Source organism: Periophthalmus magnuspinnatus, chromosome 16 (genome assembly GCF_009829125.3).
Source record: "Periophthalmus magnuspinnatus isolate fPerMag1 chromosome 16, fPerMag1.2.pri, whole genome shotgun sequence".
NCBI classification, from domain to species: Eukaryota; Metazoa; Chordata; class Actinopteri; order Gobiiformes; family Gobiidae; genus Periophthalmus; species Periophthalmus magnuspinnatus.
In genome coordinates this window covers 2,447,084-2,471,724 of record NC_047141.1, presented here as the reverse complement: position 1 = coordinate 2,471,724, position 24,641 = coordinate 2,447,084, and the positions used below count along the sequence as shown (strand labels likewise).

At 41.9% G+C, this 24,641-nt stretch overlaps 1 protein-coding gene across 2 annotated transcripts; it reads left to right on the top strand.

Annotated features, from left to right (window-relative positions):
• Window positions 1–923: 923 nt before the first annotated feature.
• LOC117383470 (oocyte zinc finger protein XlCOF6-like) lies at window positions 924–24,282 on the top strand. Of its 2 annotated transcripts, none has more exons than XM_055227944.1 (3): window positions 924–1,254; window positions 7,469–7,948; window positions 10,284–13,025. In XM_055227944.1, the coding sequence occupies exons 1-3, from the start codon at window positions 1,030–1,032 to the stop codon at window positions 11,613–11,615; spliced, it is 2,037 nt and encodes a 678-aa protein (XP_055083919.1). In that variant the 5' UTR covers window positions 924–1,029; the 3' UTR covers window positions 11,616–13,025. The 2 variants fall into 2 exon arrangements, with proteins under 2 accessions (XP_055083919.1, XP_055083920.1); XM_055227945.1 differs by lacking the exons at window positions 924–1,254; window positions 7,469–7,948; window positions 10,284–13,025 and adding exons at window positions 16,008–17,073; window positions 20,095–20,574; window positions 22,909–24,282.
• The last annotated feature ends 359 nt before the right edge of the window (window positions 24,283–24,641 follow it).

Sequence of the window (24,641 nt, the reverse complement as noted above, 5' to 3'; positions counted from 1 at the left end):
TTGACAGATCTATGCAGTCCCTGAAAACCGCTCTTGATATTGTGTCTCCCTTAAAACAGAAGGCTGTTAGATCCAGACCTCCTGCCCCATGGTACAATGAACTGTCACTCAAACAAAAGGTCAGAAAATTAGAGAGGTCATGGTGCCACTCCGACACTGAGCAATCTCTAAAGGCATGGAAAATCTGCCTGTTGACCTATAAGAAGGCTCTGCGGAAAATCCAAAGCAGATTTTGTTCAAATTTAATAGAAGTAAACAAAAACAACAGCAGGTTTCTGTTCAGCACTGTAGCCAGACTGACAAACTGCTACAGCACAGTTGAACCCTCAACCCCTGCTACTCTTAGCTGCAATGACTTTCTTAAGTTTTTTAACAACAAAATGTACATGTAACTACAGGGAAATACAACAGTTGTACATAAACTTGTACTTTGTTACATAGATATTTATGAATTATTACTGTGGCCTTATTAGATGTACTTCTGGACATGTTTTGTAACAAAAAATATTTTTTGCCATCAAATAAAAGTCTGCAAACATTACTTAGCTTAAAATAGGACCGAGCTAGCAGGAGCTAGCTGTAGATAAGGTTAACGTTAAATAAAAACAAAACATTACAACATAAAACAAAGTTGAAGTTTCAAGGCGCTAAACGTGGATGTAATTTGTCTGCGACTGTGACCATGAAAATGTCCACATGCGGCAGAAAACAAAACCCAAAAGCCTCCACTAGAGGGCAGGAACCGACTTTAACATAAACAAAGATTTTCAGAGCAAACATTAAATGTGTTACAGTACAATCATGTTAAAATGAGATACTGATAATTTTATTTATGTACAGGTACGCCGTACGTAACGAATACACCTAGTCACGTGTGTGCACGAGCTCAATGAGTATTTTAAGAGTGTAACAGCCTGACCAGTGGGGGCAGCAGTGCACTAACCGTGTCTACTCTGCTGCACAAAAAGCAGGCAGACAGAGCCTCGTGTGCGGTTAGCTCGGAGCTAAAGCTAAAAACACTTTGTTAAAATGTCCAAAGGCCAAACGCTGAGAGCTTTGGTGAATGAGCGGCTGACTGCGGCTGCTGAAGAGATCTTTGCGCTGTTTGAAAGAACGATAGCGGAGTATGAGGAGGAACTGTGTCGCTCCAAAGAGGAGAACCAGAGGAACCAGGACACTCCACAGACTCCACGGATTAAAGAGGAGCCAGAGGAGCAGAGCGTCAAACAGGAGGAAGACACGCTCCCAGCACAGGTGAGCTTTATCCACAGTGTTGGAAGTCACTAAATACACGGACTGAAAATACGTAGGTCTTTTCAGAATACTCATTTTGAGTAACTGTCCGGGAGGGGGGTAGGGGCCACGGCTCGGCACACGACTGGTGTACATTTATTTTCTGTCTGAAAAAAAAAATAATTATATATATATATATATATATATATATATATATATATATATATATATATATATATGGCAAGTGAATTGGAGCCAGAGTCCATGGAGCCGAAAAGTATGGCAGCATAGAACTGCCAAATCTGTACTTAGCAGTAAAAGTAGCGGTTGTAGTAGTGTCTGTAGGAGTAGTATTACTGCTCGTGCATAAATGTCTATCCGATAACAACAACGGTGAGATGAGCCACTGAGGGAGCACTGAAATGGCCATGTCAGCACTGTGAGCTTCCTGTGGTCCTCCACATCCATGTCTGTGATAACGCATGAGTTAACTCAACTCGGAGCTATGGGAAACAGATGACTCGAATCTCTTTACACAGACTGAGGTACATGCCCATAGTCTACAGCTGTGCACTCCAAAGCCACACTTTCAGTAAATAAATCATATATATTATACTGTATTATGTAGCAGGGCTGCTCCAGGAGGAAAGCATGGACCAACACGGAATCTGCCTCATTTTTATTTACACTACTCATCCAAATGGAACATCTACTGTAGGCAGTTTATACGTCTGGCCATGCACTCCATCCTACCTCTGCCACTCGGCTCCTCCCACACAGGGGAGAGATTACTGTGAGACAGTGACAGAAGAAGAGCGTCAGACATGAATGCTGATTCTGAATCCGAATGAGGACACAGAGGCTGCTTAAGTAGGTGCTAATAAACATATGATTTATTTACTGAAGGTGTGGCTTTGATCAGTGACAGAGCTGCTTCTTGCTGTGTGCACAGCTGTTGGACTTTGGGCACGTACCTCAGTCTGTGTAAAGAGACACGTGTCATCCGTCTCCCGTAGCTCCGAGTTGAGCTCACTCAGCCACAGACTTGGATGTTGAAGGACGTAAACGTCATTGCTCATAATATTAAAGATTAGACTAAAAGGAGGTTTAGGACTTTCACGCAACACTGCACAAAACACACTCCATTCTTGCCCTATCGCATAGAAACAAACGTACTGTGACAATAGATAGATTGTGTAGCATGTCCTCCCAGATTAAGCTGTTACAGATAACGCTGCGCCAGCGGGGCGCCTGGAGGGTAAAGGAGTGCCAGAAGGAAGAAGAAGAAGATGTCCACGCCCAGCTACTGAATATTCATGATTTATGTTTAAATGTGGCGTTCAGGGTCAGGCACTCAGATCAAAACGGGACTGCCCCTGAGATCTCCATGCAGGTACTAGGGACAGCATCACGCCTGACTTGTATTAGATTGGATGTATAGGGAACAATAAATCTCGAGTGATTCTACCCTCTGGTCTCCAGTGATTCTTCTGATCGGATAAAAGGAACATGCTTACAATGTGGAAGACCACAAGAAGCTAATGGTGCTGATACGGCCAATTCAGTGCTCCCTTGGGGGCTCATCTCACCATCGTTGATGTCGCCTAGACATTTATGCACGAGCAGTAGTCCTACTCCTACAGACACTACTACTGTTACTGCTACCACCATTACTGTGAAAGTAAAGGATGCCGTCAGGTTGAAGGAGTCCTATTGAGTCTTGTTGGCTTGTGGGACTCCTAAGGCAGCTGACGAGCACCGGCGGGCCAGGCATGCTAGGGTTCGTGCAGTCGCAGAGGCAAAAATTCGGGATTGGGAGGAGTTCGGGGAGGCCACGGAGGAGGATTATTGGTCAGCCGCAAAAAATTCTGTCAAACCGTCCATCGTCTCAGGAAGGGGAAGCAGTCCTTCACCAACCCTGTTTACAGTGCGAGTGGAGAGTTACTGACCTCCACTGGGAGTGTTGTCAGACAGTGGAAAGAATACTTTGAGGATCTCCTCAATCTCAAAGTCACGTCTTCCGAGGAAGAAGCAGAGTCATCCATCACCCTGGCTGAAGTCACTGAGGTGGACAGAGGAGCTGTGTTCGCATTGCTGGCATTAAGACAGACTTGTTCCCAGTGCATGTTGGACTCCCAGGGCTGCCCTTTGTCTAGTTCGGGAACCACAGGATCTTGTCTCTGCTGTTTGCAGATGATCTTGTCATTGAGCCCTGTGACATTGTGAGAACACAAACACTTTTTGAGAAATTTCACATTAATGCATCAGATTAAAAAGAAATTTTCAATAATAACAAAAACAAATAAATTATACGTTTTAAATGAACATGATAGTGATACATACTGGTAACTATCAATACTTTAACTGGTACTTGATTGAGCATTCCATAGTACTTACTGGTAATTTTACTGGTAATTACTGTGATAGTTAACTGGAGTGTATTTTAAAGCGAGAGACATTATGGTACTGGCACGAGTAATTACTGGTACTATCTATAGTACTTTCTGCGGTTTGTACTGGTAATTACTGTAGTAATTAACAGCGAGACCAGACTGTATTTTAATGCAAGACATTATGGTAGTTGCTCTACTCTTACTTTCTATAGTACTTACTATTACTTCTACTGGCAATTACTGTGGTAGTCAACAGTGATGTGAGGCCGTACCGCTGATATTTACAGTGGTGTGTACTACTACTTATAGTGGATGGTAACTAATAAAAGTCCATATTTTAAAAGGCATACATTTTGTGTAGTGACACGAATAATAATTTCTGTAGGTTAATGCAAGAATTCCACTCAATATTCCTCTCTGAGCTATAATTACAGGGCAAAAAGTTATGAGGGTCACAGTTAGGTATGGCTGGAAACAGTCACACTCATTTATTTTCACATAAATGTTTCTCTTTTGTGTGTGTGTGTGTTTCTTCATAGCTCCAACTTCTTCCATCTTCAGTCTCCCACCATGGTACTAATTGACATAATTCAGTGAAGGTCAAATCTGCAATTTGCCTCAAAATACACTAAAGAACCAGCATGTGGACAGTGTTACTACGTACCACTAGGTATTTGTCCACATATACTTTGTTGAGTTTAATCGTTTCAGTGTAAAACTGATGGAACCTGAGGATTAAAGCAAAAGATTTGTTACGGTAAAATATCGACAATTGTTTCAAATAATGAAGGTACTTCCTGGATTCACTGTATGAACTGTACTATCTGTCACTTTTTCTGGTAATTTTGTCCTACAATATTATTTAAGCATCATGTCAGAGCTTTGTACACATGTAAACACCTGAAACATGTACCTTTCTTTTTGGATACATGTTCATTATAAACATGTTTTTCTCCTTTTATGGAACACGGGGCTGCAACTGAGTATTTAGTAGTCGACTAGTCAAACGGCTATCTATACATATTGTATCTAGACACTTTTAAAATATATTATCTACCAAATAAAAGTAGAAACATATTCATTGATCGTGTCTAAATAGACAAGACTTTCAATTTAAATTTATTATTGATGAAAATCTGAAATTCATTTGTACATTTTGATTCAACAATTCCACTGTCTTTATCAAAACATTTAAAAAAAGAAATGTATTTTAGGGTCCACATATTGATTATTAAAATATGCCTACAGATATTTTTTATTGTTAACTAGTCATGATTAGTTGATTAATCATTGCAGCAAACATGTGAGTGGAATTCTTGCATTAAGTCTGAAAACCTCTACTTTAGGCTACAGAAATTATTATTTATTATTTATATTATTTATTATTATTATTTACTAAACATCAGCCTGTCCAGGGACTACAGGTGGAAATTAGCATTTATGCTATAACCTGGCACCAAACATCTCTCCTTTTTTTTTTAAGGTCAATGTAATGTTGTGCACTGTCCCTGTTTCAAATAAAAGCATACCATACCATACCATACCATTTGTGTCACTACACACAATGTATGCCTTTTAAAATATGGACTTTTATTAGTTACCATCCACTAGAAGTAGTAGTACAAACCAATGTTAATATCAGCGGTATGGCCTCAAATCACTGTTGACTACCACAGTAATTACCAGTAGAAGTAATAGTAAGTACTATAGAAAGAGTAGAGCAAGTACCATAATGTCTTACTTTAAAATGCAGTCTGGTCTCGCTGTTAATTACTACAGTAATTACTAGTGCAATTAATTGCCAATGCAACCAGTAATTACTATTGCAACTACCGTAATTTCTCGCTTTAAAATACGATAAGTACTATTAATTATCCAGATACCTGAAGGTGCCATGTTCATCTGTTCAAACGATTATACACAAGTATAAACACCATGGGAATGTCATATCACATAGGAAGGAGGCGGGTTCTGTGTCCCAGAGGTGAATGTGCCAAACTGGTTACAAAGTGACTTAAGGATAAAAAAGTAAATGTTTTGGAGTGGCCATCACAAACCCCTGATCTCAGTCTCATTGAAAATGTATGGGCAGACGTGAGAAGCCATGTGCAAGTAAGACAGCCTACAGTTCTGTTAGGAGGAATGGGCCAAAATTCTTGCTAACTATTGTGAGAAGCTTGTGGAAGGATATCCAAAACATTTGACCCAAGTTATACAGTTTAAAGGCAATGGTACCAAATACTAATGAAATGTGTGTAAACTTCTGACTTTGAAGAAAGTAATGAAAAATTGTCACAAAAAAAAAAAAAAAAAATCCTTCTCTCATTATTCTGTCATTTAGCAAATAGAAATAAGTTTAGTAATTCTGATTTCATGTCAGACAGTGACAAAAAAAGGATACATGTCTTTTTATAAAGTATATGTAAATTTCTGGTTTCAACCGTGTAAGTTAACCATAATAGGGGAGACCGGTGAGCCCATGGCACAGCTGTGGATTTGCCTGTACAAATATTCTCTGAACTGGAAATATGTGGTATTTACACTTTTGACTTAAAATTGTATTTTATTCCTCCCACTGTCTAATAATAGACAGTGATGCGTCTAATGCATCTAATAACGCATTTTATTTAAAGCTTTTCTGGCCACTCACAGACACTGTACGAACACTCAATATCGTATCTTCTGCACAGCAATGGAAAAGGATATTGTATTTTCTTCAGATATGGCCAATGAGAAGCAAATAGACAATAAATTATAGGGGGTCAAAGACAGAGCCTTGTGGAACACCAGAGGAGACAGGGGAAGGTCACCTTTTTTTTGGCTCCTGATCCGATTTTTTTATGTATACAATTGCAAATACCAGCATTATACCGATCTCATCCAGAATTCAAGATTAAGTATTCCATTGTGAATTTAGCCCCATCTGAATAAAATTATTACCAGGTATAATAAAAGAAAAAATCTAATCTGTCACTGGAAAAAGTTGTTGGAGTGAAGACATTTGGCTGCTCATCCAAGCCTATTCTTGAGTTCTGGGCAGATTGCTGGTGAACACTGCCTTATATCTATCAGAATGGAGGAGTTAACTACACTGAAACTGACACACCTGTTTGTTTACAGTTTCTGTTTGTTAGCTAGGTCTAATGAGTGTGATTATGCTAAATATGACACAGTTCATTCAGGCCCCTCATGGGTGCTCTCACACCTATTAGCTACTGGCTGTTAGCGTACTGGCTAGCCCTATTGTTTTTCTTGTTTAGATTTAGGTCTGAGGATGGAGTTATAAATAGATAAATCATAAATTCCTGTTAAAAAATTGATTGTCTTTCCTTAGACATCATCTATCCCCTAAGAAAAATTACCTCTCTCAGACCATTTTCTTTGGCTAAGATCTGTACCTCCAACTAAAATATTTAAAACAGGTGCCGGTGTCTATAGAAGTTTATTACCAGATTATTAAATTGCGATTATATCACCAACGTAACCAGTTTTGCTTTTCCTTGGAGTGTGTTCCATTTTTGTGAAACAAAACAGCAAAAATCCTCTTTCCTGTGTCAGTTTTGATACAGTTGGTTCTTAACCATATATTGTTTCTTTGGTTCTAATATTCTACAGTATTTCCATGGAAACATGCAGGTGACGTACCGCCTCCAGAAAGAACATCTGGCAGCTTTGCATTTGTTCTCATCTTGAGGTTGATAAATATATAACAATATTTCTAAATATCTTCAACCAAGAGAATTACAGAAATATTTGGCACATTTCTGACTGAAATCAAGAAATATTCTGATTATTGTTTTCAATTAAAATATTCATATTTGTGTGTTTGTTCTCCACCCCAGCTCCCAGTGGGCGTCCCAGAGTCCAGTGCTGTCTGTGTGAAGACAGAAGAGTCCTCACTGCTTCAACATAGACAAACTGAGCACAGAGAGGAAACACAGGGAGAGGACATCAGAACAGAGCCATATTTACACTCAGAGACTGAGGAACACACGGAGCACTCCTCTGACACTGACAATGATGAAGACTGGAGAGCTCCATTCAGCTGTTCAGCTGCACAGATGGAGACAGAGGCTGATGGAGACCACTGCAACCAAGTCCAGAAAGGCCAAACGCTGAGAGCTTTGGTGAATGAGCGGCTGACTGTGGCTGCTGAAGAGATCTTTGCGCTGTTTGAAAGAACGACAGCGGAGTGTGAGGAGGAACTGTGTCGCTCCAAAGAGGAGAACCAGAGGAACCAGGACACTCCACAGACTCCACGGATTAAAGAGGAGCCAGAGGAGCAGAGCATCAAACATGAGGAAGACACGCTCCCAGCACAGGTGAGCCTTATCCACATGATTGTGTAGGACAGGGTGGGCAAACTTTTTGACACACGGGCCACAATGGCTTCTAGAATTTGAAAGAGGGCCCGGGCCAGTTATATATATGTATGTTTGCATGTGTGTGTCTAATATATATATATATATATATATATATATATATCAATATCAATAAATCAATAATCAATCAATCTCCTCCTCACCCTCCGCGGGTGGTTTCATTCCTTTTTGTTTTTTTTTCCACACTCGGGACTTCTACCAGAGGCCTGGGAGCTTGAGGGTTCTACAGTATCTTTACTGTTCCTGTACTGCACTTTTTTGGACTGAGATGTCTGATGTTTTTCCTGGGAACTGCTGTTGCCACTCCTCCAGTTTGGGTGTCACTGCCCGAGTGCTCCAATGACCATGGGCACCACTGATACCTTCACCTTCCAGGCCTTCTCCAGCTCTTCTTTGAGCCCCTGGTATTTCTCTAGTTTCTCATGGTCCTTTTTCCTGATGTTCCCATCCCTTGATACTGCGATGTCCACCACAGCAGCTTTGCTCTTTGTCACCGCAATGTCCAGTTGGTTCGCCATCACCATTCTGTCAGTCTGTATCTGGAAGTCCCACAGGATCTTGGCTCGATCATTCTCCACTACCTTTGGAGGTGTTTCCCACCTTGATCTCGGGGTTTCCAGTCCGTATCTGCACAGATGTTTCTGTAAACTATGCCTGCCACTTGGTTATGCCACTCCATCTATGCTTTCCCTGCCAGCATCGTACACCCTGCAGTTATGTGCTGAATTGCCTCAAGGGCCTCTTTGCACAGCCAATTGTAGGATTTCGTGATATCAGCCACTTCAGTTATGCTCCGGTGGTGTATCAGTGGCTTGTCCTTCCACAATGGTTCCTCCAGCACCTCTTTCTCTGCGCTCCACTGTCTGAGACATTCGCTGAGCACGTCATCTGTTGGGGGCTTTTCCTTTATGTACTTGTGGATCTTGGATGTTTCATCCTGGACTATGGCTGTCACACTCACTAGTCCTCGGCCTCCTTCCTTACGGCTCATGTACAGTCTCAGGGTGCTGGATTTGGGATGGAACCCGCCATGCAGGGTCAGGACCTTTTGGGTCTTAACATCTGTGGTTTGTATCTCCTCCTTTGGCCAACTTATGATTGCTGCTGGGTATCTGATTACTGGCAGGGCGTAGCTGTTTATTGCCTGGGTCTTGTTTTTGCTATTGAGCTGACTCCTTAGGACTTGCCTTACTCGTCAGAGGTATTTGGCCGTGGCTGCTTTTCTTGTTTCCTCTTCAAGGTTGCCATTTGCTTGTGGGATATCAAGGTACTTGTAACTGTCCTCAATGTCTGCTATTGTTCCTTCTGGGAGAGAAACCCGTTCTGTGTGGACTACCTTCCCTCTCTTTGTCACCATCCAGCTACACTTCTCAAGCCCAATGACATTCCAGTGTTTGTGCTGTAGATCCTGGTGGTGTGGATCAGTGAGTCAATGTCTCACTTATTCTTAGTGTACAGCTTGATGTCATCCATGTAAAGGAGGTGACTGACAGTGGCCCCATCCCTGATTCGTATCCATAGCCAGTGCTGTTGATTTGGCTTAGGGAGTTCAGACCTATGCAGAACAGCAGGGGACAATGGAGATATACATGTATTTATTTATGTATGTATGTATATATATATGCATACACACACACACATACACACACACACACCTTTAGGTCTTGAGTCAACCGCCATATAGCTCATTAGTCAGCAGCTGTCACAGTTGCTATGCTATGTGACGCAAGATGCACAATGTAAGCGGTTGACAACGGTTGAAGTACACTCCGTGGCGTAGGCCTGTCTCATTTTGGCACGGCCTTTGCAACTGATGGAGGCTATATGGAGAAGTACCCTTCGTCAGCTGGGTACTTTGAATGGTACTTTGAACAGTGTGCAACTGTCAAATTGGGACACGGCCCTCCTCTTCTTCTCCTCTTTCTCTCTGCTTCTCTTCTTCTGTCCTCCTCTCTCCAGCACTGTTTCCTTTCCACCTCCTCATCTCCCTACTCCTCCTTTCTCCAGCGCTCTTCCCATCTCTGCCCGTCTCATCATCAACCACAACATCGACTCGTCGTGTCTTTAAATCACGACTCAAAACTTGTTCAGGCAATCAGCACATAACCATTCACATGTCCTGTTTTGTTTTTTAACTTGTCTCTGTTTTTAATCTGTTCTGTACAGTGTTGTTTGGTTTTTTGAAAGGTGCTTACAAATTAAAAAAAAAATTTATTCTGATTATTGTTTTTAGGAGAGTCAAAATATGAATATTAATATTTGTTCTCCACCCCAGTTCCCAGTGGGCGTGCCAGAGTCCAGTGCTGTCTGTGTGAAGACAGAAGAGTCCTCACTGCTTCAACATAGACAAACTGAGCACAGAGAGGAAACACAGGGAGATGACATCAGCACAGAGCCACATTTACACTCAGAGACTGAGGAACACACGGAGCACTCCTCTGACACTGACACTGATGAAGACTGGAGAGCTCCAATCAGCTGTTCAGCTGCACAGATGGACACAGAGGCTGATGGAGACCACTGCAACCAAGTCCAGATCAGAGCCAGAAGCATCGCTACACCAAACTCAGGTCTATCCCCCAAATACAAGTCTGCACCAGAGACCAGTCCCACTGTGAACTATGGAGACATGTCAGGAACAGCCCAAGGAGCTGACAAGAAGAAACACCAGTGTTCTGTGTGTAAGAAGAGCTTTGGAACAAAGCGGGTTTTACAACAACACAAAGGAGTGCACACAGGAGATAAACCATTCAGCTGTTCAACCTGTGAGAAAACATTTTCTAAAAAAGCCCATCTACATGAACATTTAAAAATGCACACCGGTGAACGACCTTACAGTTGTTCAGAATGTGGGAAGACATTTGCCCTAAAGTGTAGTCTAGATGCACATTTAAGAATACACACAGGTGAACGACCTTACAGCTGTTTAACATGTGAGAAGACATTTGCCACAAAGGGTAATCTAGATAAACATGTGAGAACACATACTGGAGAGAAACCATTCAGCTGCTCAATATGTGAGAAAACATTTTCTCAAAAGGCCAATCTACATGAACATCTAAAGACACACACCGGTGATCGACCTTACAGTTGTTCAATGTGTGAGAAAACATTTTCTCAAAAGGCCAATCTACGTGAACATGTTAAGTTACACACTGGTGAACGACCTTTCAGCTGCTCAGAATGTGAAAAGACATTTGCCACAAAGTCTTGTCTACATAAACACGAGAGAACGCACACTGGTGAACGACCTTACAGCTGCTCAACATGTGAGAAAACATTCACGATGAAGTGTAATTTAGATGCACATATGAGAGTACACACAGGTGAACGACCATTCAGCTGCTCAATATGTGAGAAAACATTTTCTCAAAAGCCTCATCTACGTCAACATGTAAAGGTACACACTGGTGAACGACCATACAGCTGTTCAACATGTGAAAAGACATTTTCTCAAAAGACCAATCTACGTGAACATATAAAGATACACACCGGTGAACGACCTAACATTTGTTCAGAATGTGGAAAAACATTTGTCACAAAGTGTCATCTACGTAAACATGAGAGAACGCACACTGGTGAGAGATCTTACACTTGTGCCATTTGATAAAGGGTGTTCACAGAGATCTGATTTGAAGACACACATGAGAACTTGCAGAACAGAGAGGCTAATTGGTTGTGTTCGTGAGATATTTTAAAGAGCCTAGAATTCCGTGTTGGAGTCTGCTGCTTGCAAAGAGAAATGATGTTTAAACTAGAGTAAATCATTAGCTGTATAGCTCCACAGTTTGGCAAATAGAGGGCTGAAATTATTCAAATGATTCTAGTGAAGGTTTAAACCACAGTGGAGCACTTCCTTGATTAACACTAAATGACATCACAAGGTGGAACAGAGTGTTTTCTGGTTAAGAGAAGAACCCAGGCCAAATGTAAATGTCATTGAAATTTTTTTTATGCATGAAACGGATCCATTTTGCAATAAGAAATTGTATTACACAGTTGTATAGATATTGCTTCTTTTGTTTTGGTGCTACTGTTATCACAGGAACTTGAGAGAAATGGGGCCACAGGTAAATCATGAACGCTCTCACATGCTCAAAGACTTTCAGAGTGAGAGACATGCTTTCGGCAGCTAACATCAGCTAGCTAACCTGCTGCATGAGTTATCTTCATTATACATGTGTAGTTATGGTAAATAAATTCATGTTCCAATATTGCTGTATGATGTGCGCAGACAGAAAAACACAAATAGACTCACTTAAAGACCTCCAAGATTAGATTATTTTACTTTGCAAGATGGAGTGTGTAGTTATATTGTTTTATTTGTCTTGTAGTTTTCAGTGTTTCATGGCATTTGTTATGGCCAGTACTCGAAGAGTGGTTTAAGACAATTTAAACTTCATTAAAAGTTATTTCACAGCACATTTAATGAAAGTTTTTTTGTTTGAAGTTGAAAATCAAAGTTCATTCAAGTTGTATTTATGCAAAAACTATTTTAACTTGTACATTAATTGCAACCAAAGTTGTATTCATTGTAACTATAATCTTAAACCAATGCAGTCATAAAACATTTAATTTAATATACAAGATGACTGATGTAGCCAATGAAAAGAACTGCACTGAAAGAAGAACTCAAGCTGAAGCAAAGACAACAGCAAAAGAATAAGAACATTGGGTAAAGAGGAGTTTCAAGAAGACGAGCTCAAGGCTCTCACATGCAGACACAAGGCTGCTCATGAAAAATGAAGATATGAGGAACTGTAAGAAGAAAACACATTTAAGGGTACTGTGGACACTCATTGAGCAACCTACAAAAATCATAAGGGATTCAAAAACCAAAATAGATTTGCTCTTTAGTAACAAGCCTGAACATATTGACACTTTATTCTTATTGCACAAATTTTATTCTTATTTAAATGACTTTTTATTCTTATTCTTAAATTCTATCCCGTGGTTGTGGCATCTTGTAACTAAGAGAATTTCCCTTCGGGGATCAATAAAAGTGATTCTGATTCTGATTCTGATTCTGATATAATTAAGTCGTATAACTTTTCTGACTGCTATTTCAGACCACAATTTTAGGCAACTAACCAGGTCAAGGATCACTAATGATTTTTCTAGTCCATCTAATAACAGATCTTTAAATGAATTTATACCCAGGAATCAATGACAAAATGTAGCCAAAGCCTTATCATTAGTAGACTGGAAATTAATTGTAGCAGTCAACTCAACAAAAGAACCTTCTCCACTAGAGGGAAGCGTAAGACAAAATGTAATTTCCAATAGCTGAGCAAAGAGTGTAGGAATCTGATGAAAACTAGAGAGCAGTTGCTGAAACAATTTATGAAAACAGGTCTAATCATAGACAGACAGTGATTTACTTATATGTGAAACAAAGTAAGTGCAAGTCTAAGGCAGACCAAAGCTAACTTCTTTATAAATGTAAGAGAAAATGCAAAAGGCAATGGTAAAATTATTTGGCAACACCTAAACAAACTGCTTCAATCAAACAAAAATAACAAGACAATGGAGCTGCACATAAATAACTCCATTATTAAAGAAACTATTTCCTTAGCTACTCATTTAAACATCTGTAAAGGAGATCACCCAACACTTCACTCCACCTGCTTGTGCTGATAATATCACTGACCCTGACCAGGCTCTGTTCAGTATCACTGATATTTCAGACCATGAAGTTGCCAAAGTAATTTCAGGCTTAAAAAACTCAAAAGCACTTGATGCAATTGGTCTAAATACAAAAGAATTTAACGATCCTCTTGTACAACCAATCATCCACCTCCTCAACATCGGTTGTCCCAACTGGTTGAAAAGTAGCAGCAGTAACACCACTTTTTAAATGAGGTGCTCTTCAATGGTTTACATTATATCTGTCCCAATGCTTGTCCAAATGTATTCTCACAGATATATGCGGATGATGCAATCATCTACACTCAAGCCAAAAACCTTCAGCAGCAGCTGATGACCTCACAGTAAAAAGTGTCTTAGGTGATTCAATTCATTAATCGGAATTTTCATCACATTCAGAATAACTTAATCCCGAGTACTGCTAAAACTTATTTCTACTCTAAGATCATCCCCCACATAGACTGTTATTTAACTACTTGGTCTCTTATCTGGCCCACAACACTTAAGTAGGTGAATATGGACCAGTGGATTCACTCTGCCACTGCATCCAACAGATCAGTGTGTGGATGCAAAACAAGCTAAACTCAGACAAGACTCATGTCATCATCTCTGGCCACAGAAACATAGAGAAAGTGTCAGCAGTCACCTCCAGTCTCTCTCTCTAAAACCTTTGAATCAGGCTAGAAATCTAGAGGGAATAATGGACTCAGACTTGAACTTTAACAGCCACATCAAATCAATAACATCTGCAGCTTTTTACCATCTACAAATCATTGCAAAAATCAAAGGTAAACTGTCAAAGCCAGACTTAGAGAGACTTATCCTGCATTTGTCTCCAGTAGGTTAGACTACTGTAACGTCCTGCTCACTGGCCTCTCCAAACAAGCCTTAAGACAGAACAGTACATCCAGAACACTGCTGCTCAGGTCCTGACTAGAACCAGGAAGTACTTCACACATGTGTCCTGTGCTCAGATCTCTGCACTGGCTTCCTGTAGCTCAAAGAATAGACTTTAAAGCAGCTCTGCTTGTGTATAAGTCTCTCCATGGCCGAGCACCAAAGTACATCTCCAAAATGTTAGTGCCATATGAACCATCTCGCACTTTGAGGATTTCAGGGACTGGCGTCCTGACTCTGGGCACCATGTTTTGATTTGTTTGATTTTAATGTCTTTCTTATTCTGTAAAGCACTTTGAATTACCTTGTGTACAAACTGTGGTATACAAATAAACTTGCCTTGCCTTCCCTAAAAATACTTGATAAAAAACCCATTTACCACCACCAGGGCCACATTCTGAAAAACTATTGAACTTTAACAACATGGTCAACCTTAAAAGAGCTTGCCTTGATAAAGTCCTACACTCCCTCACACCACCACCGATAAAGGAGTGCAATAATACCTGTGACCCCCCCACAGACCCACCACATGAGCCACCACCAGAGGTGACCTATGACCCCCCTCGGACAAACCACCTTTGGTCAGAATGTATTATCTGTCCAAGGTGTGACCTGTGGAATACTCTCTAACCCTGAGACAATGTCCCATGTACAGTTCTTTTAAAGCTCAGATGAAAAACTGTTTATGGTCAAACCAAACATGCATCATCTATAGTGGCAATGTGACTTTAACTTTTCTGCAGAGACATATTTGCATGTTTGGGCAAATATGAAGGGGGTGGATATAAAATATAAGTGTTTTGAATGGCCAAAGTGACTGAAATAATGTGTAATGTGTAATGTGTGGAACTGTAAAGATCCCAGTCTGTCCCTGTGTTTTTGCGCCATCTTCCCCTTTCCCTTCTGTGTCTGTGCTGGGAGCTGGGTGGAGACTCTGGCACCACCCACTACACACCTGCAGCCCATGAGCAATGAAGCCTGCACCAGTGGAGCACAAAGGGACCGAGAATCCAACACATGTCACCAGATCGTCCGTGTATCCGGTCCTGCTCCTTGGAGCTACCCTCAGGGTAGTACCCTGCACCTCCACCTCCGACCCAGCTCTCCACACTCAGTATGAACACCCCAGCCTCTGACCCCACTACCTACGGCCCTGCTCTCGACTCTCTGCTCCGTCAATCAACATTTACATTTCTGTGTTTGTAAATAAACTCTGTTCAACTTTTTACCCTACTTTAGTCTGAATCTTTAATCCCCCAGACATTATGAAAGGAATGTGCAATGAGTGGAATGTGTAATTATTATTGTTTAATCTGCCTGGTAACACTAGAGAAGAGAAAGGTCATGTGATCCATGACCATTTTCGGAGTGTAACAGAATGACCAGTGGGGGCAGCAGTGCACTAACCGTGTCTACTCTGCTGCACAAAAAGCAGGAAGCAGACAGAGCCCCGTGTGAACAAACCTGGGGCTGTTAACATATATTCAGATTCAGCAGCAGCACTTCAAGCCATAACAAAAGAACTCATGAAAGGAGCCCGTCCAGACCTGGTGTTAGAGGTACTGTCTTCTCTACAACAGATACAGTCAGAAGGGATGGATGTAAGCTTAATATGGGTACCTGGGCACTGTGGCATTCTTGGCAACGAGATGGCAGATAAGTTATCCAAAGAAGCTCTTAGTAGGGAAGCAATAGATGTTAATGTTCCTTTGGGTAAGCAAGAGTGCATTAGCATATTCAAAAGCATTGGGGATCGCATGTGGCAGCGTGAGTGGGAAAGTGACCCAAGGGGTAGACACTATTTTAGCTGTCAACCCTCCATAAAGAACAAAAGGCTCTCACTAATGGGTAACCGCAAAGACCAAGTAATTATAACAAGACTCAGGCTGGGGCATTGTGGGCTGGCAGAGTGCCTTAAAGTTATTAAGAAACATCCTAGTGGAGTGTGTAGTTGTGGGCAGCCAGAGACGGTCAAACATGTGCTTTTATTTTGCCAGGTTCATGCAAGAGAAAGAAGAAGCCTGTTCATTAAATTGACAGAGTTAGGACTAAAAACATTTTCAATAGCCACTATTTTTTTCTGAATCGAAAATCTCGTACTTAATCGATAAGGCAATAATAAGTTTCCTGCTCTCCACCGGGCTCTACCATAAAATTTAATTACAACTAGTGTGAACTGATCCAACCTGGAGGTGGCAGCATTACGCTCTGGTTGCGTACAGCCTGCCGGAAATAATTAGAAGAAGAAGAGCCCCGTGTGCGGTTAGCTCGGAGCTAAAGCTAAAAACACTGTTAAAATGTCCAAAGGCCAAATGCTGAGAGCTTTGGTGAATGAGCGGCTGACTGCGGCTGCTGAAGAGATCTTTGCGCTGTTTGAAAGAACGATAGCGGAGTATGAGGAGGAACTGTGTCGCTCCAAAGAGGAGAACCAGAGGAACCAGGACACTTCACAGACTCCACGGATTAAAGAGGAGCCAGAGGAGCAGAGCGTCAAACAGGAGGAAGACACGCTCCCAGCACAGGTGAGCTTTATCCACAGTGTTGGAAGTCACTAAATACACGGACTGAAAATACGTAGGTCTTTTCAGAATACTCATTTTGAGTAACTCCGGGAGGGGGGTAGGGGCCACGGCTCGGCACACTTTGGGAACGACTGGTGTCCATTTATTTTCTGTCTATAATTTGAATAACAAATAGAGCTCATGGAACATAAAGGAAACTTGTGTTTGAGGGTTTTAAGGTCACAAATATCCACAAGTATCATAGCAACCAAAAAGCCAATGGAGAGCGAGGTTGGTGAAGGCACTCGGCCCTTCACGCCCGCACCGTTGGTTTGGCAGAGGGCGAGCTGTAGCAACGAGGCTGTTTAAAACCCCTTAGCATTCCGGGTCATTTTGGTGAAATTGCCTTTGTTCTGACCTCTCCAAATTAAAATAATCACCATTATTGAACCCTCAGTAGTAAATACACAAGTTTGGGGTCTTTGTAAAGGTAACACTCTATAGTTTTACCCACAGGTGTCAGAATCACTGTAAGTTTGTCTGCTGAGCATTTATACACTTTGGAACACACATTAAAAAAAAACAAAAAACATTTTCTCATCCAGCCTAAAGGTGTAGAGAGCTGCAGTAGGGAGCTGGTGACAAAAATACACCAAATCTCAACTGACAAGATTGTTGACCACTTACATTTCAAATTTGAGGTCAATACCTATAAAAATGAGAGTTTTACAATCATTTTATCATGAGTAAGTCCAGGCCTCTCCAAACCTATCCATCAATGAGGCTCTACTGAAAACTCACACTGAGAGGAATCTGTATCTGCACACCCAGCTGCTCTATGACTGTACATTTATATATCATATCAAAACACAATATAAAATGTATATTTGTATATAAAATATAGTCAAAACAAGTGCTATGGGTCAAAATAAATATATATTTACAAACCACACACTGCAAACAGTGAACAAACACACACTTCAAAATGTAAACAGACACACACTTCAAAATGTAAACACACACACACACACTGGAAACTAAGAACACACTGTACATGTTTGTAGAGTGAGACAGTCATTTTGCTCAGTGGTTAGAGCTTTGGTCCCCCAACCCGAAGGTTGGAGGATCAAGTCCCGCTCGGACCAACTTCTGTCACTGTGTCCTTAGTTCTGTCATTGTGTCCTTGGGCAAGACACTTCGCCCAAGTGGTGTGTGCGTGATGATTGGCATTAGCTAATACTAATGATTATACATGATACACATTTGACCCACAATTAAGTAAATAGTTGAATAAACCACGCTTACCGATCAGGAACAGCATCCAGTCCATCAAAACATAAGGTCCTCTACTCCTGAGTCCACCATAAGATCTTCACTCGGTTCCACGAACCGCTCCGGGTCCAAGATGCCTCTAGTTTAACTTGTACAAACATCCACAGTGTCCTCGGTCGCGTATTTCCTTTGTTTTGTCCGTTTTGTCATGTTTAAAACGCAAAACTGCAGCATAAAATTACACAATTACGCGCGAATCTTTGTATCCAGTCTCCTCCTTTTACGCGGACAGCAAACTCCGTCTGTTTACAGTAAACCACTGCATGTCATGCATCAGCGTGTTCCGCTGTTCATGGGCTTTAAGGGGAAAACATCACTAAACGTGTGTTATGTAACAGCTTGATTCTACAAGGGGGAGAGTGGGGTGTACTTTTTCAGTCATCTGTAGCTCTCATTCACTGTCCGCGGCTCCAGTAACCCACAGCCCCCACCTTATTGGCCAACTTTGGTGTCAATCACAAGCTAACAAGTTTGTTTTGCGCTGAGGGTCAAAGTTGGCGCTGTCAGAAGTTTATTATGCTTGAAATCGACAAAAGAAATGCAAAGAAGTGATGGAACAGATTTCACTTTCCTGCAGCAGATTGGACATGGAGGCTCTAACTTCTTTTGTGGACATAATTTCTTGACTGGATTATATTCTCTGGATCTTTACGGAATGAATGAGACCAACTTTGTGTGAATATGTTGATGTTTGACAGAACCAAAGCGCTCAAAGTTAAGTGAAGTCCAAATCCACATTTCTGACTTCTCTGTAAAAACGTCTTCCCTGTCAGCCCTGTGGTGATTAGAGGTGTAAATGGTTTACATATTCAGAAAGATGAATGCCGTAGCTTTCATTTGATGTGTAGATTCTTTGTGTGGGTGTCACAGAAATATACGTACATTGCTGTAAAGTTGTAACGTAAAGGCGACGTCCTGTGGACACACCAAGTGGTTAAAGATGGATCGGGTTTTTGCTGCTCAGAGCTGTCTCCAGTTGGACTAGTGGCCACTCATTGGCTGGACAGCAAAAAAAGTCCCTCCTGCACAGAAAGGATTTTTCTCATAGAGCGCAATGTCACCACAAACTGCTCATGTTCAGCTGACAGGGACTGACAGGTCGCCTACAGCTTTCATAAAACTGGAATTTTTTGGTGATTTTGACCTATTTTCAAATCATGAACTGTTTGAGCTTAAAACTAGCGACATGCGCCAGTGAGCAGCGGTATGTCTTTACAGGTTTTATTGCGTGTGCGTGTGTGTGCGTGTGTGTGTGTGTGTGTGTGAAGGAGGATCTTCTGCTCACTACAGTGTTTTCTGTTGCTGTTATTCACATGTCACATAATGTTCATATCTTTATTGAAGGGCAAAACAAAAACACAGGGCTCATGTAGAGCAGATTACTGATGAGCCTGACAGCAGCAGTTACAGAGAGAGGGGGCGATGACTTTTCAATAGAAAGTGAATTAGAGCCGGAGTCAGTGGAGGCGAAATGTACGGCTGCGTAGAACTGACAAATCTGTACTGTACTGTTGGTGACTTGATGTCCTCTGGTCAGGGCGATACTTCATCTGGAGATTGATAAATGTATAACAATATTTCTAACAAACCTCAACCAAGAAAATGACAGAAACATTTAGCACATTTCTGATTGAAATCAAGAAATATTCTGATTGTTGTTTTGAGTCAAAATATGAATATTAATATTTGTGTGTTTGTTCCTCACCCCAGCTCCCAGTGGGCGTCCTAGAGTCCAGTGCTGTCTGTGTGAAGACAGAAGAGTCCTCACTGCTTCATCATAGACAAACTGAGCACAGAGAGGAAACACAGGGAGAGGACATCAGCACAGAGCCACATTTACACTCAGAGACTGAGGGACACACGGAGCACTCCTCTGACACTGACAATGATGAAGACTGGAGAGCTCCATTCAGCTGTTCAGCTGCACAGATGGAGACAGAGGCTGATGGAGACCACTGCAACCAAGTCCAGAAAGGCCAAACGCTGAGAGATTTGGTGAATGAGCGGCTGACTGCGGCTGCTGAAGAGATCTTTGCGCTGTTTGAAAGAACGATAGCGGAGTATGAGGAGGAAATGTGTCACTCCAAAGAGGAGAACCAGAGGAACCAGGACACTCCACAGACTCCACGGATTAAAGAGGAGCCAGAGGAGCAGAGCGTCAAACAGGAGGAAGACACGCTCCCAGCACAGGTGAGCTTTATCCACATGATTGTCTAGGATGAAGTTAGATGAAACAACCACATAAGTTTGGAGGCCACAGCTTCTGTTTCAATATTACATTTCATATATTTATTCATCAGTACCATGTATAATTAGATGAAGCATGAAATAGACTGTTGTTGTACCAACAGACTGAAACAGTGAGGGATGCATCATAATATCAGTCACCGATAAGTATCTGCCGATAATGACAATCACACGATAATTCAGATAATGAACATTTTCACACATAGCCCCAGGTCTGAGGCAGAGAGAAGAGGACATACATCTGAGATACGACACGTCTGTGGGCCTCTGACAGTTCGCTTACTTCTCTCCGTGCTGCCGTAGCATATTTTGTTTTGTACCTTGTCAATGTCAAGTTGTGATAGCAGTTGCCGCTTGCGGATGTTGGAACACTGAGCTAGTAGTTACTTAGCCGTAAGGTTGGACTGTGGGTTTCAAAGTATCCATTTTTCCCCACATCCTGTTCACCCCTCTGACTCGGGTCACAGCATTCCAACAATATATATATATATATATATAACAAGTGACACATGCAGTCTATGGATCTGACAGGTGCTCTTAATATATAGCATCATGTGTCACAAACGTCCATTTAAACACAGAACAGTGCTATGTTCCTTCACGCTCGTCTTATAGTCCTGTTGTTTCACTTATACTGTGGCTTCATAAACAGATGAGGTCCACTCTAGCTGCTGTCTCTGCTCCATTTGGATCCTCCATTTCACACAAACTTAAACCAGCTCATGTTTGGTTAAATGACCATCTGTATTTCTAACTAACATCTAATCACTACAAAGATGAAGCTAAAAGTGAGCTGTCATAACTTGGGCTCTGGAAGAAAAACTCCTTCAGAGGAGCTGGACTCTCCATTTCTCTGGCATTGCCCTCAAGACGAGGCAGTGAGCTGGTGTAGACTTGCTTTCTGTCCCACAGCTCAGCTCGATGCGTTGGAGTTCACCCTGGTGAATGAGCGAATCGAGGACAGGTCTCACTGTTGTATTGGCCTACGGGCCAAACAGGAGTGTGGAGTACACTGCCTTCTTGGAGTCCCTGGGAGGGGTACTAGACAGTGCACCGACTGGGGACTCTGTTGTTCTACTGGAGGACTTCAATGGGCTATCGGTCCGCCTTAAAGAAATTCTGGCAAACCGTCCGTTGCCTCAGGAGGGGGAAGCAGTGCTTCACCAACACTGTTTACAGTGCAGGTGGAGAGCTGCTGACCTCGATTGGGAATGTTATCAGACGGTGGAAGGATCTCCTCAATCCCACCGTCACGTCTTCAGAGGGGGAATCAGACTGGGGACCTGGCAGTGGACTCGTCACCCTGTCTGAAGTCACTGAAGTGGTTAAAGCTCTGCGGTGGTTCGAGGGGCGGATGAGGTCTGTCCTGAGTACCTTAAGTCTCTGGATGTTGTGGGTCTTGGCTGACACGTATCTGCAACATCGTATGATGGTCGTGGACATTACTGCTGGGCTGCCTGACCGGGGTGGTTGTCACTCTGTTTAACAAGGGAGACTGGAAGGTCTGTTCTAATTACAGGGGGAAATCACACTCCTTAGCCTCAGGTAAGGTCTATTCGAGGAGAATCCAACCAGATTCAGGAGGAGCAGTGGGGTTTTTGTCCCTGTCGTGGAACACTGGACCAGCTCTGTACTCTCCATTGTGGACTGTGGCAAACTCCCATGTACTTTGTGGATCTCATCTTTGTGGATGGTCTTGTTCACGAGTGAGGGAAGCATGGAGCGTGAGATTGACAGTTGGATTGGTGCAGCATCTGCAGTGATGTGATTGCTGTATCGCACTGTTGTGCTGAAGAAGGAGCTGAGTCAAAAGGCAAAGCTCTCGATTTACCACTCAGTCTATGTTCCCACCCTCACCTATGGTCATGAGTTTTGGGTAATGACCGAAAGCTGTCAAAATTCTCCCTAGGGTGGCTGGGTGCTACCTTAGAGATATGGTGAAGAGCTCAGTTACATGAAAGGAGCTCGGAGTAGAGCTGCTGCTCCTCCACGTTGAGAGGAGCCAGCTGAGGCTTGGACATCTGTTCCAGACACCACCTGGATGCTTTTCCAAGGGCTAGAGGACCCATGTCTCTCGGCTGGCCTTGGAGTCCCACCTTAGGAGCTGGAGGAAGTGTTTGGAGTGAGGGAAGTCTTAAGTGTCTGCTTAGACTGCTGCCCCCACGACACTGCCCCGGATAAGTGGATGAGATGGATATTATTATTATTATTATTATTATTATTATTGTTTTCAGAAAAGTAAAATATGAATATTAACATTTGTGTGTTTGTTTCCAGCTCCCAGTGGGCGTCCCAGAGTCCAGTGCTGTCTGTGTGAAAACAGAAGAGTCCTCACTGCTTCAACATAGACTAACTGAGCACAGAGAGGAAACACAGGGAGAGGACATCAGCACAGAGCCACATTTACACTCAGAGACTGAGGGACAGACAGAGCACTCCTCTGACACTGACAATGATGAAGACTGGAGAGCTCCATTCAGCTGTTCAGCTGCACAGATGGCGACAGAGGCTGATGGAGACCACTGCAACCAAGTCCAGATCAGAGTCAGGGCTGGTGTGAACAATGTAATAGCCCAAGGAGCTGACAAAAAGAAACACCAATACTCTGTGTGTAAGAAGAGGTTTGGAAATAAGTGGGTTTTACAAAGACACAAAGGAGTTCACACAGGAGATAAACCATTCAGCTGTGTAATTTGTGTGAAAACATTTACTACAAAGGCAACTTGTGATAAACATGTAAAGGCACACACTGATGAACCATCTTACAGCTGTTCAACATGTGAGAAAACATTTACTCAAAAGTGTAGACTAGATGCACACATGAGAGTACACACAGGAGAGAGACCATTCAGCTGCTCAACATGTGAGAAAACATTTACCCTAAAGTGTAATCTAAATGCACATATGAGAGTACACTCAGGAGATAAACCATTTAGCTGTTCAACATGTGGGAAGACATTTTCTCACAAGGCCAATCTACGTGAACATGTAAAGGTACACTCCGGTGAGCGCCCTTACACCTGCTCAACATGTGAGAAGACATTTGCAACAAAGTTTAATCTATGTAAACATGAGAGAACACACACTGGTGAGAGACCTTACAGCTGTCGAACATGTGAGAAGACATTTGCTGCAAAATCTAGTCTATGTAAACATGAGAGAACGCACACTGGTGAGAGACCTTACAGCTGCTCAACTTGTGAGAAGACATTTTCTCAAAAGACCAATCTACTTGAACATTTAAAGATACACACTGGTGAGAGACTTTACAGCTGTTTAACATGTGAGAAGACATTTGCCACAAAGTCTAGTCTATGTAAACATGAGAGAACACACACTGGTGAGAGACCTTACACCTGTTCAACATGTGAGAAGACATTTGTCACAAAGTCTCATCTATGTAAACACGAGAGAACGCACACTGGTGAGAGACCTTACACCTGTTCCATTTGTGATAAAGGGTTTTCACAAAGCTCTAATTTGAAGAGACACATGAGAACTCACAGAACTGAAAGTGACTGAAGGCTAATTGGTTGTGTTCATGAGATGTTTTGAAGAGAATTCTGTGTTGGAGTCTGCTGCTTCATTTTGAATGAAAATCTTGTCACAGTAAAAATAGTTTTATTTTTATTAAAGTCAAATTTGAGCACCAATGATGATCTAATGACTTTATTTATTTAATGATGGAAAAAGCACAGATACACATGTGATAAAATCCTGTCTCTATCATCCTGTCTCCAGCTCCAAAGTTCAAATTGGTCTGTTCCACCTTGTGAAGTCATTTAGTGGTAGTTTTGAGATCAGCTATTTTTAAACTCATTTGAAATGCTTTATCCTACAATACCCTAGAAAAAATGTAAATTGAATTTCTGTGGGAATCTCTCCCACAGAAATTCTATAACAAGGGTCACCAGCCTTTTTGAAACTGAGAGCAACTTCGTGGGCACTGAGTGAGGGGCTACCAGTTTGATACACTCTTTTGAAATAACACATTTAGTCAGTTTCCATTT

Bases quoted from the DNA above. Each gene is read 5' to 3' on its own strand.
- LOC117383470 (XM_055227944.1), top strand. From the start codon at position 1,030: ATGTCCAAAGGCCAAACGCTGAGAGCTTTGGTGAATGAGCGGCTGACT. The intron at 1,255-7,468 runs GTGAGCTTTATC...TCTCCACCCCAG, and splicing joins AAGACACGCTCCCAGCACAG to CTCCCAGTGGGCGTCCCAGA. The intron at 7,949-10,283 runs GTGAGCCTTATC...TCTCCACCCCAG, and splicing joins AAGACACGCTCCCAGCACAG to TTCCCAGTGGGCGTGCCAGA.